The 17246-nt window shown below is 41.4% G+C and overlaps 1 protein-coding gene across 2 annotated transcripts in view; it reads left to right on the top strand.

Moving 5' to 3' along the window:
* The first annotated feature begins 9661 nt into the window (after positions 1-9661).
* MTMR7 (myotubularin related protein 7) overlaps positions 9662-17246 on the top strand; it is a 105721-nt gene continuing 98136 nt past the window's right edge. For both annotated transcript variants that reach the window (XM_078069685.1, XM_078069684.1), the window contains exon 1: positions 9662-9794. In XM_078069685.1, coding sequence (XP_077925811.1) covers positions 9771-9794 — 24 coding nt within the window. In that variant the 5' untranslated portion in view covers positions 9662-9770. The remainder of the gene's footprint in view (positions 9795-17246) is intronic.

The raw sequence follows: 17246 nt of genomic DNA, 5'->3' as shown, positions 1-17246 counted from the left end.
TTCTTAAATTTCACATATGAATGAGATCATATGGTATTTTTCTTTCTCTGACTTATTTCGCTTAGCATTATACTCTCTAGCTGCATCCATGTCATTGCAAATAGCAAGATTTCAATTTTTTGATGGCTGAGCAAGATTCCATTGTGTATGTATGTGTGTGTGTGTGTGTGTGTGTGTGTGTGTGTATATATATATATATATATATGTATATGCATGCGCACCACCTCTTCTTTATCCATTCATCAGTTGATTTGGGCTCTCTCCATAGTTTGGCTATTGTTGATAATGCTGCTATAAACATCAGGGTGCATGTACCCCTTAGAATCTATATTTTTGTAGCCTTTGGGTAAGTACCTAATAGTGCAATTGCTGGATTGCGGGATAGCTCTATTTTTCACTTTTTGAGGAACCTCCAAACTGTTCTCCAGAGTGGCTGCACGAGTTTTGTAAAATATTTTTTAAAAATTAAGATCACCAATAAACCCACTTACCCAGATGGCATTGCTCTATCTGTATATTTCTTTTTTCCATTTTCTTTATCTTTACTTTTGCACATATATACACAGGTACACATGGATTTTGAAACACAACTTAGATCATACTGTATATATAGTTTTGTATCTGGCTTTTGTGCTTAAAATTTTGCCAGAAGCATTTTTCTGTCATTAAATATTTTCTGAAAAAAATTAAAGTGCATTCAGTATTTTATATATGACCACACATTTTATTTAATAATTCTATTTATTTTTGATATTTGTTGTTTCTAATGTTTCACTAATCAAAATGTGACCAGGCGTACTGGCTGGACTTGAACTGGGGCCCAGATGCTTTCTGATTGTTAGGTAAGGCAAATCCTGTCCCTTAGGGGTCCATTGGAATATGATTATTTCCATAGGAGCTGAAGAGCCTCCTGAATTTACAAAAACTTGAACTTTGGACAGATATTTGCTAATGTCTGAAGAATTAGGGAAGCCTGTGATGCAGGCTGAGTACCAACCTACCCCACCAAAGCACCCAACTGAATGCACAACTGAAAATGGGATAAAAATGAAAAGCATATCCCCCGACCACATGTAAAGCTGGTTGAGGTCTTTGCCAGTTCACTCCTGGATGATCTGAGCCCTTGTGCATCTTTCCTGTATAGGGCTGCTGCATCTTCTGGTGCTTTTTTTTTTTTTTTTAAAGATTTTATTTATTTGACAGAGAGAGACACAGAGAGAGAGGGAACACAAGCAGGGGGAGTGGGGGAGAGAGAAGCAGGCTTCCCGCGGAGCAGGGAGACCAATGCGGGGCTCGATCCCAGCACCCTGGGATCATGACCTGAGCCAAAGGCAGACGCTTAACGACTGAGCCACCCAGGTGCACCTCTTCTGGTGCTTTTTACCTCTGGACAAGGCAGTGCTGCTGAGGAAGTGTTCCAGAGGCTCCCTGAGTTCCAGACATAATCCTCAGTGCCTCTACTACTCAGCAGCAACCCTGTTTCCCTCTGGATACTTAGGGTCAATCTCCACAGCTAACGATATATCTCTTTTCTGGTGTGCTTTTGGTTAAATGACATGAAGAACATCACAGCAATCTCTATTTCCAATTCAATGTCCCCCAGTGGAAGCATTTCTACCTTAGTTTTTACAACCTCTAAACCGAAAAAAGTCCAAAATTGTAGAGTCAGGGAGCAACAAATAGTAAGTGTTTGAACAGGTTTCCTAATAAGTGGTGCTATTCCCATTTCCACCCTTGGACTCATATAGTCTACCCATAGGAAACAAACTATAATACTGGAAACTCATTCAGAGCATACACTCCATCTTGTAGGACATCACCCTACTCTTTGAAGGTGTTTATCTCTTAGCTGATGTCATAATAGAGTCTTTAATAGGTCATCCTATGAGTTTATGAGGCCAACAGCTTCTGAGTGAATGCGTATATGGCAAGACCAATGAATCCTGTGGACATTTGCCCATTTCTTATTTTTGTGTAACACATTTTTTTATTTTTGGTGCAAAGAGATATTTTGTGGGATACTGTGAGAGTGAATAAGCATGAAGTAAGTCCAATGATGAGGTGCTGACAAAGGTATTATGAGGAGGAAAGACAAATTCATATTTAAAGTAAGTGTTTATTCTATTGAGAAAAAAATATCTGCTCCTTCCATAGTGGGAGGGGGTTGAGTATATCAACCTACCACAGGTGGCGGGCTGTTTCACCAGGGATGGTGTCCTATAGGATGGGGGAAGGGAGGGGCTCAATCTCGGTCTCTGCAGACTGGGCACCCAGCAATGGTGGTACTGATTCAGACTCAGTGAGGGAAGGCCACATTGCGGAGTTCATAGACAACCTTGATCCCTACCACGACGGTCACTCATACATGAGTCGGTACAGTAGGCTCTGCCGTGGCTGGGAAGGTCTTGAGTGACTGACAACAATAAAATGGATCATCCTGTCCATATAATTATTGAGAATGTCACAGTGTCACTGAATCAGATCTCCTACAGTATTTATATAGGACAGTAACATTTTCATACTCTGGGCTCATCCTGAGACATCAGTCCATAAATATTTTCCTTAGTTCTCATTGCCAATCTCTAATTTTTTTCCTTCCAAGTTCCTGACATTTGAACAAATTGGTGGTCACGTGCCTTAAACTGGCATAGATCTGTACACCTAGCCATCTGTCCTTCGAGGCATATGAAGTTTCCAGAAAAACTGCACCAAGTGCTCTCCCCTTCATCCTTTGTGGCTGGGGGCCTGGGGGGCGGGCAGGAAATAGGAAGTTACTGTTTTACGGGTACAGAGTTTTAGTGTCATAGATAAAGAGTTCTAGAAATGGATAATAGTGATGATTATATAACAATGTGAATGTACTTAACACCACTAAACCATACACCATGCCCTTAAAAATGGTTAAGATTATAAATTTTGAGTTATGTGTATTTTACCAGAATTAAAAATAAACGAAAACTTTTTAAAATGAGCACAAAGGCAATGTGGTGAGCCACGCCAGGGACCACATGTGATTCTTCAACTGCGGCTTGCCAGAGGCTGGGTACCACATCCCTATCTGCTGCTGCAGATGCCTTGAGCATATTTGGATCTGCTGGGGTCAAAGGCCACCGTGGTAGATGTGTTTTCGCTACAACGCAAACCAGCTGGACAGCCTTTTCTTGCTCTAGGCCCCACTCAGAGCTGGTAGCTCAGTAATACGTTAGAGCGAGAAGTGGTTGGGGTGCAGAGTGAAGCAACACGCCTTTCACACTGGAGAAGCTATTTCAATTTCTGGGAAGTTAAAGCTATGTCTCAGACTACCGCATCTCTCCGGAAACTTCACTGAGGTGGCGGGCCCCTGAATTTTCCTAGAATCTATCACCTACCCTCTGACACATGAGTGCCTTGCTTGGGCATCTAGGGCACCTGCTACTTTCTGCTTATCAGATCTAATCAGCATGATGTTGTCAGAGCAGTGGGCGAGCGTGGTATTCCTGGGAGAGTGGACCAATCAAGGTCCCTCGTGGACAAGTTGTGACAGAGACGCATAGAAGCACGCTTCTAGATGCAAATAAACTGCTTATGATGATCTTTTGCTTGTTGGGATGAAAAGACAAGAGCTATTTTGGAAGAACTGCATCTGGAGGGAATACTGAAGTGAATTTTGAAACCTCAAAGAATTTGACAGATAGGAACCATCGGAGCAAAGACAGAGAGATAAGCCAATATAAGATACAGAAAGTGATCAGTTGACTAATCGACACAATAAAAAAAATATCTGTGGAGCACCTACTTTGTGCCAATGACTTGCTTTGCTGAGTTTGTGCAAGAGAAGGGCAGGATGTGGTCGGGCCTGAAAGGACAGAAAAAGGAAATGGTACTTAATTCGGAAGGCCGCTGGAAACCTCTGGAAGGCTTGTCAGCTGGAGAGGGCCATGACTGAAGTGGCTTTTTACAAGGATGAATCTGGCAGCGGAGACTACCATTCTAGCCAGGATGAAGCAGTGGGACCTGAACTAGGGTCATGACTGGAAATTCAAGGAAGGTGGAGGGACCTGCTGGAGAAATGCCTGTGGGGGAGGGAATCTACATAGGTCTGGACATGGGGGCTGGCAAGAGGCATAAGCCAAAAACAGCCCCAAGCTTTCGAGCTTGAATGATTGGGATCAACACGAGAAATCCTGAGGTCAAGAGGAGGGTCTTGTATTAGGTAGAAGGTAATGAAATAGCTGGTATCCTTAGACTGAAGTATCTTGAGGGCAGGGGCTATGACTGCTTTGGGTCATGTTTTTTTTTTTTTATGTTATGTTAGTCACCATACATTACATCATTAGTTTTTGATGTAGTGTTCCATGATTCATTGTTTGCGTACAACACCCAGTGCTCCATGCAGAACGTGCCCTCTTTAATACCCATCACCAGGCTAACCCATCCCCCCACCCCCCTCCCCTCTAGAACCCTCAGTTTGTTTCTCAGAGTCCATAGTCTCTCATGGTTCGATGGGTCATATTTTTATCCCCAGTCCTTGGCACAAGGTGAGCACTCAAAAAGTATTTGTCACAAAATATATTAAATGCTTAATCTCACTGAGTTGTCACACCCACCCTAAGAAGGAAGTGTAATTCTCTCCTATATTTTTTGCTATTATTTTTTTTATTTTAAACTATTGAAGGCATATAAAAATATAGTAAATACAATAAACCCATATATAGAGAGATCTACTCCTCAGCCTGAGAAACAAAGTAATACAGGTTTTATCATTATGCCCATCTTACAACTGAGAAGCCTGAGGCCCTGAGTGGTTAGAAAACTGGCTTAAGGTCACACAGCCTATACACGCCAGAGCTGTGATAGGAAAATAGGCCTGTCCACCTCGAGAGCCCATGTTCTCAACCACACCTAGTTTGTGGCATGGGTGAAACCTCTGGGTGGAGACACTCAGCAGGTGGATGGAAACATAATACGTGAGGCAGAGAGAGAATTGAGGCCTAGAAATACTGATATGGGAATTATTCTCATCAAAGTGACGGTCAAAGGGATGGCGGTGGAAAGGCAATACACAGTCCTAAGTGGCCTGAGGACAGACTTGGACTTGAGCAATGTGCCTTCTTGGAAGGAGAACAAAATGTAAAAGACTATTTTAAAACCTTGCCTGTTCACGGAGTAAGTACTGTTTTTATGCTGCCCTAGAGTTTCCTTTTTGGTTCCTAGAAAAAGGGCAGAGCTGCCTGCAATCCATGGAGCGCTCACTCTCTATAACTGGCATAAGGCGAGGCCAAAGAAGGCATCGATATTTTGCGTCATCGAGTGTATTAAAATCCTGAAGGGAAGGATGCTATGTTTTTGTTGTTTTTTTCCAGGCAGAACCCCCACCGCAGGTCTGCTTCTGTCACATTGGGTATCTAATACATGTCTGAGACTGGGCTTTTCAGAAATATGTGCCCTCCTCCACATATAACTTGGACCATGGAGATTTGATAGTGCTGAAGAGGACGGCATTGAGTTTGTAATCATTAGCAATACTACCCCCTGAGGAAACATTTCTTTTTTTGTCTTCACTGCCAAATCAGAAGTTTTAGTTGCCTCAGGAGAAATGTAAGTATTCTGGAAAAAAAGTCTTGCAAGTACTTGATAAGTATCCAAATCTCCTCAGGCCACTGAAGATCACAAGATTTTGGGAAAGTTCCCAGTTAATGTCAAGTTTTTGTTTAAAAATTCCTGTAACAATACTATTCACAATTAGAATAGCTATGTAATAGAAATTTCTTAAGATGTTCTCCAGAAGTTTGGTAATATACAATAGAGTGCTTTAGGTCTTGGCATATGACATGTGTCCTTAGAGCTCTTTAAGGACGGTCTTCAACCCCCTTTAAAAATATCAGAAACACAGAAGGTGGAAACAGGATATTATGTTGACTCTCTCTGTAAAGTGAGGATAGGCTAGTCTAGGTACAAAACTTAAACCCTTAAATCTCAGTGGCTTCATGCAACAAACACCACCATTCTTTTAACTCGAAAGAATCGGCTGTGACTCTTCAGAGTTACTGCTTTCCAAGTAATGACTTGGGCCAACAGTCTCTTTCTTCCTTCATTTCAATCTAATGCTGAATAATTTTGGGTCACAGTCACATCATATATTTAGAGTGAATTTACCATCATTATTTTTTCTATAATCTTAAGATGTGATCTGCAAATATCAAGACAGGGAAGAGGGGGTGCCTGGGTGGCTCAGTCGGTTAAGTGACCGACTCTTGATTTCAGCTCAGGTCATGATCTCAGGGTCATGGGATTGAGCCCTGCATAGAGCTCCGCACTCAGCGGGGAGTCTGCTTGAGATTCTCTCTCTCCCTTTCCCTCTGCCCTGCCCCCTACTCGTGCGTGCTCTTTCTCTCTCTAAAATAAATAAATCTTTAAAAAAAAAAAAAAGGGCAGAGAAAGCTGAAAGGCCTCGCTCTGGTTTTGCAGAACCTTGGCTCCAAAATGATACATGTCACTTCTCACAACCCACTGGACAGAAATAGCCACATGGCCCCAACCAACAATAACAGAGTTGAAAAGTATAGTCTCCTGTTTTGCCCATGAAGAACAGGATAATTAAATATTAATGGGTACAATCATATCTCCCATTTTTACAAGGTAAAAGCCAGTGAAAAATGAGACACTAATGATAAAGTGAGGACAACCATGTTGTGCCTTAGCAAGGGAAGAAGTAGTCTGATGAATATGCAGGTAACTAGATCTTAACCCTACTGTCTGATGTTTTGCTTGATGATGACAAGAGTTTTGCGGAAATATACCTATTTTCCATCAAGGACTCACAAATACTGGAGAAAATAGCATTTCGCAACCCACTGGGCAAAGGCTGATGTAGTACAAATCTAGGTGTGCATCCATCTGTAAATTATGTAGTGTTTTAAGAGTAAGTTTTCTGCCCCCTTCTCACTTATTGGTTCTGAGGCCAGATGGAGAGATTTCTGCTTCTTGAAGACTCACAGAGGCAGCATTCACCCAAATTTCCCACGGTTTGTTCTAGACACACCAAATATCAAACTTCAAGTACTAAGTCTATGATTCTGAGTCTACCCATTATTTTCTGTATAATTAATATGGAAAATGCCGGAAGTGAATCAATCTCCTTGAGGCTTCTTTTGGCATTTCCACATGCTCTGTTCCCATCTTTGTTGGTGTACTTTTCATTTCCTCAGTGTTGTCTGCATCACTATTACGGAACTTAGTATCCTTCGCCTCTCTCAGTCTCCCAGCATCTGCCACAGTAACTTGTGCGTGGCCATCAGTTAATTATTGTCAATTTTTTTTTAAGTTTTTATTTTAATTCCAGGTAGTTAACATAGCATTATATTAGTTTCAGGTGTACAATATAGTGAGTGATTCAACACTTCCATACAACACCTGGTGCTCATCACAACAGGTGCACTCCTTAATCCCCATCACCAATTTCACCCATCCCCCCACCCACCTCCCCTCTGGTAACCATGGGTTTGTACTCTATAGTTAAGAGTCTGTTTCTTGGCTTGTCTCTCTCTTTTCGTCCCTTTCCTCATCTGTTTTGTTTCTTTAATTCCACATATGAGTGAAATCATATGGTATTTGTCTTTCTGTGACTGACTGATTCGCTTAACATAATACTCTCTAGCTCCATCCATGTCAGTGCAATTAATGTCAATGTTTCTTAAATAAAGGAGAGGCTAGTTTCTCTTTTTGCCCTACTTGGGATCAACATTGTTAGCATTTCATTGAGGTACTCTACATTTCCTCACATCATTGCCCTCCAACTCTTGCTGCTTTGTTTAATCTCTTCTGCCCCAGTGAGTGGTGTTCAGAGAAGCGGTGAAACTTGGGGATATGAGGTACGGTAAGAAGAAAGTGCAGAGTGGCCAGCAAGGGTCAACACAGTGTGTGATCTAATAATCTGAATACTGACTGGGGCTGAGGGACAAGTGGGGGAGGGTTCCTCAGAGAATTGTTAGATCAAACTAAAATGTCTACTTATAGAGATTTCTTTCCCTGTTATTTTATTTATAAATTTTTATAAATATAAATTTATAAATTAACATAGCTTGTTCTGTGCCAATTTACCCTGATAATTTGAACATACTTTTTGACTCATTTTAACCTAATGTGGATTTTATAGGTATGATAATGGAAGATGTATTTTTGAACTAATCTGAAAATTGTTTCTTAAAATTAGGCCATTTATATCATTCAGATTTATGTCTTTTTATGTACCAGTTAGTGTTGTGGGTGCTTAAAAAAAAACTATGCTAATATGAAGGTCAGCTGTATGCAAAAATTACTCACCAAGTAAACTCTTGATTTGCCCACCAGTAGAGGGATAGAAGAGCCCTGAAGTCACATAATTCCAGGATTATTATCCCATTCAGAATGCAAACCCCAAAGTAAATATAGGATTCTTAGTACTTATGGAACTTGGAGATGGAAGCTCCCTTTAAGATCATTTAGGCAGATGACTTCCATTTTACAAATGAGGAGACTGAGGCCAGTGAGTTGGTATAAGAGTGCTCCTGACTATTCCTGGTGTTCTTTAGTAAGGTAGAAATTATACCCTGGGGTCAATTTTGTCAAATGCAAACATCAGTTTATGTTCTTGTTTTAATTGTCTCCCAGGGTAGCATTGTAAAATGCTACAAGATATGTGAAAAAGATCTCGAAATTTTAAAATAAAAGTAACACTGTATTGATTAAGCATTTATTTGGAAAGCTACAATGTGCTTACCATGCATTGAACAAGAGCTAGAAGACAGAATCTCTACAGTTAAATAATTTACAATCCAATTAGAGAGATGAATAAGAGCTGGAAAAAAAACTGAATGGATATTATTCTAAGAACTATGTACAGTCCTGTGAAATTTTAGTTATAGTGGAAGGTTGAGCACTTAAGGTTGCAAGAAAAAAAGGTTGGGGGTAGTGGTGGCATTTCTTCTCTGGCTTTTTCCCGATAGCTTAATACTAACAATAGCAGTAACTACTCTTAATATCATAAATAGAAAATTGTTATCTTATAATGGATGTTTTGTATCTTTACCTTCTAGTTCAGTTAGAGCTAAGTGAAGATGGCAAATGAACACCCAACAGGGTGCCAAGGGAAGGCATCTCTTGCAACAGCTAAGTGGCAGGGTGACGTGAGATTCCTGACTTAACAGAACACCTCCTAAGGATCTAACACTGTTGCTCTTATTGCCATCCTTATCCCAAATGCTATACCAGCTGCTCACGTGCTCAAACATACAGACATAGCCCACCAGGACGTCCCAGATCGGGAGTGCAAGTGGCAGCCTTTTTCCTGCCCCACCCTGAAGTCCCACCTATCCTGGGACGCTCGGGAAGGAAGCCCATCAATGCGCGGTGCGGAGCTGCGCGTACTCCCCAGCAATCCTCCAAGAGGCCACACCCAACACAAGGCCCCCATTGTGTCTTGGGGAACAGTAGCCTCACAGTATTACGCTGGCTGCCCCTCTTAAAGAGCAGCCAGCGGCTCTTGGCGACCCCAGCGAGCAGTGGGCTGGGCGGCCACACGCAGGGCAGGTGGCAGGAGCGCAGAACCGCGCGCGCTCTAGGGCCGCGCCGGCGCCCCTGGCCCGCAAGCCGGCCTCGCGCGGGCGCCGCCGCACCTGGAGGCGGAGCCAAGCCCCGTGGCCCGCCCGCTCCTGGGCGCGAAGCCCCCTCCCCGCGCCCCTCCCGCCGCGCTGCAGACGCGCGCAGGTGCGTGAGGCCGCGCCCGCCCAGGACCTTGCAGAAGTGGGCCCGCCATGGAGCACATCCGCACGCCCAAGGTTGGTGGCACGGGCGCGGGCGGAAGAGGGAGAGCCGGAGCTGGAGGAGGGATGCTGAGCGGGCGGGAGGCCCGGCTTCCCTGCGAGGCGCTGGCCGAGCCGGCACGGCGAGCGAGGGAGGAGGAGGCAGCGCTCGAGCATCTCCGGGTTCGCTGTGAGGCTGGTCTTTCTCTCGCTGTCTCACAGGCCTAACTGTGGCTGTTGCTGGATCTAACCTCTTGTCCTTGAGAGTGCGCATTGGACAGGGGCGGACGGGAGGGAACCCCAATCGTCCGTGGAGTAATAGGGCTGCTGATAAGCTGATAAACGCTCCCTTCTAGTCTGGCACTAGGTTGCGGGTGCTGCTCCCCCCCCCCCCAATTTTCTGTTGGCTGCTCTGAGCAGTTGAAAGAGAAACAAGCCTTCCTGATGACAGGTGCAAGGGAAGGAGTTACGTGCAGGTGGATTAAAGGCACCTCGGAAGCTTGTTGAATCTAAGGGTTTCAGACCCACAGGGCTCACCCTTCAGCTACCCCATCCTCAGGCTATCAGCTGCAGTGCACCTTACACGGAGCAGATGATCAGTGTTCGCTGTGGGGTGAATGTTATTATCAGTCCTTCCATCTTCTTGCCTTTTCCGCCAGTTTTCGTTCATTGAGGAGAAGGGCGCAGCTTACAGATTCATCCACTGGTGTGTTTGAAAACAACAGCAGCTTTTGCCACTTAACAAAAGCGCCTGGTCCCTGGTCATTCCAGATAAATTACACTGGAATCGTTGACGGCTGCACCAAACTTCCCCACTCATAGTTGCACTAGTAATGTAATTTAGAGTGAAAACGATGATCAAATTCCTGTCTGATAAAAACCCTAAACTAGTGATGAGAATATATTTCAAGCCGGTTGGCTATCTCTCATTACTACCACCACAGCTCCTTGTGTTTCCAGGATGATCTCACGTTCAAAATCTAGGCCCTTGATAGAGTTAAGTCAAAGCTGGGTCTGTGTGGTCAGAATTTAGGCGGCCCCAGGGATCCCACTCATTTCATGCAAGGGAGGAGGGGGTGGGCATCGCTTTGTTATAAGTCCAGTAAGAAGAATTCATTCCTAAATTCTAGAATGGTTCCTAAGTACCTCATTGTAGAAGCCGCTTTACAATGATCTCAGGTCAGTGGAAGAATGAATCTTTTAGTTTGCTAGATAGTGTCAATTCCAATAGTAAATTTAAATTGTATTGATTTTGCACTATAGAATTAAATTGTTGCTTTACTATTGGGAAATTGTAAACATAGAAGAGAGCACCATAAACCACAAGGTAGGTGGCTCAGAGCTTTCAGGATTTAAGTCGTGCTAAATAATTTATTCCGGAATGACAAATTTAACTCATGGACTCCCTTCGTCCTTGCCAAGGGCATTTTTCTTTGTCATGATGAAGGGGGCCCTTTATAAAAATATCTGTTGTGAATGTCAATAGCAAGAGTGATAGAGTGACATGGCACCATAGAATATGAATTTGGGGATTAAAGGCCTTTTCTAATCTGTGTTCAAACTCTGTACAAAGCCACGTGTGTAAACCTGAACAGCAAACAATATTCTACTTATAATTGGTTTTCATGAACACTCTCTACGCAGTGTAGTACCTCAAATCAGAAATCCTCTTCTATCAGGAAATGGAAAAAAATGGGGGAAAATGGAGAATCATCTGAAATGTCATTGAATTGAGGGTCATTAACATTTAGGATAACACAGGTGGAAAAAATTAAATTTAGAGATTGGGTGGAGCAGATTCATTTACTCATCCATTTCATCTCAAGCCTTTGAGAACCTTTCCTGTGTGAGGCTCTGTTAGGTCCTGGGAGCATGAAACATCAGGGAACTCCTTGTCTGGAAGGGGAGACAGTTGTAAGTCTGGACAGAGATACATACAAGAGAATGGATGAGAATGAGCTCAACCATTAAGGGTGAGTGAAGTCTTCTTAAAGAAGAGTGGAGTCTTAACATGTAAGGAGTCAAGGAGGACCAGGAGCACTTGAAATAGCTGTCATGCAATTGTGTCCATATGATGTAAGATGACAACCTCAAAGAGGCTGAAACCTTAGGAGTGATAAAGACGGAAATGATGAAATGATTGCTTGAGGCTAAACAACATCTCTTTTCATTTTGCATTTTTAAGTGCAAAACTAATTTTCACAGTATAAATGAAAAATAGAACATGGCTACTTACAGAGTACGTGTTGCAAAGTATGTCATTAGTAATGGTTACATTCATCTTTATTATTTGCTTCCAGTATGCTCTGGGGGAGCTGGATAGCTAGTTTGCCTTCGATTTCAGGATTCATGTCTTGGGCTATAAGGAAGGATATAAGGATATTCGCAAATTTTGTTTTTCTGATCTGTGTGTTTGAAGTGATATTTACCATGTAGGTAGCAGGCTTTTATTTTAAGAGGAAAAGAAGTGCACGCATGTATGTGTGTATAATGTACAGTTGCTTTGCTACTACAATGAAAGTCATTCATTTACTCTTTATAAGCTGCATGATATCCATCACAGCCTCTGTGTTCTTCTTCAGTCTCTGGAGTGCAGTTTAAGGAGACAGATGCACATGAATAATCTGGAATACTTTGCACATATTTCTTTCTGTGTGTGTGTGCATGTTTAACTGAAGCCTTTAACAGAGCATATGTTAAGCAGGGTGTTTCTCTCCCAGAATGGTTCCTTTATAGAAAAAAAATGTTCTAAGGACAAGCTAGTTTGCAGTTGGGTCAAAGTGAGGACACCAAGCATTACCTGCACTCATCACAGTGAACTTCTGGGTTTTTACTTCACTGTCTGGATTTTTTTTTTTTTTAACCAGTCTGAAAGCTTGCTAGTAAGAAAATACCCTGCAAGAAGCTTAGGGATAATTTGGGTTCAGTTATATGAAAAGGCTGCAGGACTCCTGGACATAGCTTGAAGTGTTTTGTAGGATTTGGTTTTGTACTGGACTGAAGCTAGTGTGTCTAAGATGCTGGCTAAATAATCTCTACTTTTTATGCTTTGATCTTTCTGGGAAATTTTTTTTTTCCCCCACATCAGTAAATTTTAGTTGTAAAATAAAATATGTGAAGACCTCCCAAACTGCAAAACTGACCTTGAAAATGTCTTCTCTTTCCACCTCTTCCTCCTGGTCTGAGCCATTACTGGAATAGCCTACCCACTGGTAACTGTCCTCTGCTCTTCTCTAACCCCTTCTGCACAGAGCCTGGGGATGCTTTGATGGCACAAGTTGGTCATGTTACTTGCTCGCTGAAATTGTTGGGTGGCTTCCCTTCATTTTTGTCTCTTTTTTAAGATTTGTTTATTTATTTTAGAGAATGTGAGTGCGGGGTGGGGGACAGAGGGAGAGGAAGAGAGCATTTCAGGCAGCCTCCGTGCTGAGTGCGGGGCCTGACAGAGGGCTCTATCTCACAGCCCTGAGATCATGACTTGAACCGAAATCAGGAGTCAGATGCTTAACCGACTGAGCCACCCTGGGTGGCTTCCGTTTGTACCCAGTGTATAAAATGAGGATGCTCAGAGTGACCCATAAGGCCCTGTGTAGACTGGCCCCTCCTCACTTCCCCAGCCTCATTCTGTGACAATCATTTTCTTATTCACTACCCTCTGGTCACAACTAGCCTTTGTGGGTTTCTCAAATGTGAGTTCTTTTCTGCCTCAGGATGTCTGCACTGCTGTTCCATCTAGGGGATACTCTTATTCTCTCTCTTCACCTGGCTAAAACTCATCTCTCCAGTTACAGACTAGATAGAATTTCCTCAGAGTGGTTATTGCCTAATTCCGCCTCTGAGTCAGGTTTGCCTGTTACATTGTATCGCCAAACACAATATTTCACCTTATGCTCCTTGTTACAAGTTTTAGATTTGAGTGTTTAATGTTTGGCTCCCCTGCTAGACTAGGAGCCCTATGAAGGTGAGGATCATGTCTTGTTCACCCCCAACACAGTTCCTGGCACCGATTAAGCATCAGTAAATAAATTAATAATTGAATAAGAGGAGTAATTCTTGGTTTCAGTTCTTCAGTTTTTACTGTTTGCTTTAGTGATCCAGGCCTTGTGTGTTGTACCCATGACTAGGAACAGTATTGTAAATCCTCTAATAGATCTAGTGTCGAGTACTTGTCGATGTCAGTATATTATGTCACATATATATAATGATGTGTATTTTGTGATTATATGTAGTTTTAATGAGATAGAATCCAAATAACATTAAATTTACCATTTCAGTCATTTTATATGATTCAGTGTTTTTTAGTGCATTTACAATGTTGTGCAACCATCACCAGTCTCGAATTCAGAGCATTTCATCACCCCCCAAAAGAAACCCAGTGCTGATTCTACTTTCGGTCTCTATTAGATTTGCCTACTCTGGACATTTCATATCATAATCTAAGATATGGCCTCTTGTGACTTCTTTCATTTAGCATAATTTTTTCCTAGGTTCATCCAAGTCGTAGCATGTAATGATACTTCATTCCCTTTTATGCAGGGTAATATTGCACTATGTGGATATACCACATGCTGTTTATTCATTCATCAATTGATGGGCATTTGGGTTGCTCCCACTTTTTGATTATTATGAATAGGTGCTGCTATGAACACTCTTATACTTGTTTGTGTGTGTGTGAAAATTTTTTGTTTTTTTTGAGTATAGTTGACTCACAATGTTACCTTAGTTTCAGGTGTACAATTTAGTGATTTGACAGATTTATACATTATGCTGTGCTCACCACAGGTGTAGCTACCACCTGGCCTATTACATGGCTATTACACATCACTGACTGTATTCCTTATGCTCTTTTATTGCCAAGATTTACTCATTCCATAACTGGAGCCCTGTATCTCCCTCTCCCCTTCACTCATTTTGCCCAATCCCCCACACCCTGAAAATAAGTTTTTAATTCTCTTAGGTGTATCCCTAGAAGTGGAATTACTGGGTCATATAATAATTCCATGCTACTTTTTGGGGAAATTATGATTACATCTTACGTTTGATATTACTAAAACTTTCCTCTTCATGTGATTCCAACAATATAGAATGAATTGTATGGTGTACAGAACCTAGATACTTTGGAAACAATTGTTTAGATGGTATGAATAAATAGATTTACATCAAAAGGGAATATGGAATTTGTTGAACATTTAAACAGTTTCTTAGAAAACCAACCCAGTGAGCATGAAGTTATATTTCTATCATTCCAAATTCAATTCTAATTTGTGACAATGGCCCTTTTTACATAGTCATAGTGTGCTTTTTCTCTCATACTGAACTTTTTGCCCACTGTTATTTTGTATATATATTTTATATTCAGAATTCACTCACCTATTTATTGTTTTATTTTTTTAAAAGATTTTATTTATTTATTTGAGACAGAGAAATAGAGAAAGCATGAGAGGGGAGAGTGTCAGAGGGAGAAGCCGACTCCCTGCCGAGCCGGGATCCGGGTGCGGGACTCGATCCCGGGACTCCAGGATCATGACCTGAGCCGAAGGCAGTCGCTTAACCAACCGAGCTACCCAGGCACCCCTATTTATTGTTTTAATGAGTGCATATTATTCATGTAACTATAGTTTGTGTAACCTGTCTCTACTATCAGGGATTTGGATTTTGAGCCCCTGTGAAAATCCCTGGTACAGTTTTCTTAATATATATTGCCCAGACTAGAAAGTCTTAGAGTAGGAACAATCTTATGAGGTTATTACAGGATATCTTTTAGTAGTTGAAAGATTCTCATATGGCCCAATGTTTAGGCAAATTCTTTATAGTCTCAGCAGGAACAAAGGATAGGGATGGCAGAAGAGAAAGTCTTGCTGATATAGAGGGTTGTTTCCCACAATTATATCTGTTTGTATAAAAGACATTAGTTTATCTTTTAAAAGAATAGAGGCATCTAAACAGTTGACTCTTGGCAGTGAAGATATGGAGGTATTTCAGGCATCTGAGAAGAGAATGGACTAGAATCATGTTTTGTTTTTTTTTAATTGAAGTATAGTTGACATACAGGATTATCAGTTTCAGGTGTACAACATAGTGATTCGACATTTACATAATTATGAAACGATCACCATAAGTCTAGTCACCATCTGTCACCCTACACGGTTATTACAATATTATTGACTGTTCCCTATGCTGTACTCTACATCCTGTGACTTATTTATTTTATAACTGGAAGTTTGTACTTCTTAATCTCCTTCACCTACTTTGCCCATCCACCACTCCTCCCATCTGGCAACCACTCATTTGTCCTCTGTACTTAGGAGTATGTTTGAGTATGTTTCTACTTTGTTTGGTTTTTTAGATTCCACATATAAGTGAAATCATATGGTGTTTGTCTTTCTCTGTCTGACTTACTTCACTTAGCATAATATCATACCTCTAGATCCATCCGTGTAGTTGCAAATGGCAAGACTTCATTCTTTTTTATGATGGAGTGTTTTTCCATTTCATAAATTTGCCAAATATTCTTTATCCATTCATCTATTGAGGACTCTTGGGTTGCTTCCATATCTTGGTCATTGTAAATAATGCTGCAAAATGCTCCTATCTTTTTGAATTAGCATTTTTGTTTCCTTTTGGTAAATACCCAGTAGTGGAATTGCTGGATCATATGGTAATTCTATTTTTAATTTTTTGAGATCCTCCATACTATTTTCCATAGTGGCTGCACCAATTTTCATTCCCCCAACAGTGCATGACGGTTTCCTTTTCTCTGCATCCTTGCCAACATTTGTTATTTCTTTTCTTTTTGATACTGTCTGTTCTGACAGGTGTGGGGTGATATCTCATTGTGGTGGTGATTTTCCCTTCCCTGATGATTAGCGATGTAGAGCATCTTTTCATGTGTCTGTTGGCCATCTGGATGTCTTTTTGGCACATGTCTGTTCAGGTCCTCTGCCCATTTTTTAAACAGATTGTTGTGGGGTTTTTTAGAGTCAGGTTGCATGAGTTCTTTATATATTTTGTATATTAGTCCCTTATCAGATGTATCATTAGCAAATATCTTCTTTAATTTAGTAGGTTGTCTTTTTGTTTTGTTGATGGTTTCCTTTGTTGTGAAAAAAACTTTTTAGTGTGATGTCCTATTTGTTTATTTTTGCTTTTGTTGCCCTTCTCTGTGAAGATAGATCCAAAAAAATATTGCTAAGGCTGGTGTCACTGAGATTACTGCCTATGTTATGTTTTATGAGCTTTATGTTTTCATGTCTAACATATAGGTCTTTAATCCATATTGAGTTTAGTATATGATGTAAGAAAGTGGTCCAGTTTCATTCTTTTGCATGTAGGTGTCCAGTTTCCTCAGCACCATTTATTGAAGAGACTGTCTTTCCCCCACTGTGTATTCCTGCCTCCTTTGTTTTAGATTAATTGACCATATAAATGTGGGTTTATTTCTGGGCTCTGTTCTGTTCCATTGATTTATGTGTCTGTTTTAGTGCCAGT

This window comes from Halichoerus grypus, chromosome 3 (assembly GCF_964656455.1).
Source record: "Halichoerus grypus chromosome 3, mHalGry1.hap1.1, whole genome shotgun sequence".
Taxonomy (NCBI): domain Eukaryota; kingdom Metazoa; phylum Chordata; class Mammalia; order Carnivora; family Phocidae; genus Halichoerus; species Halichoerus grypus.
Note: the sequence above shows the minus strand (reverse complement) of the source record. Positions and strands in the feature narration are given on the sequence as shown.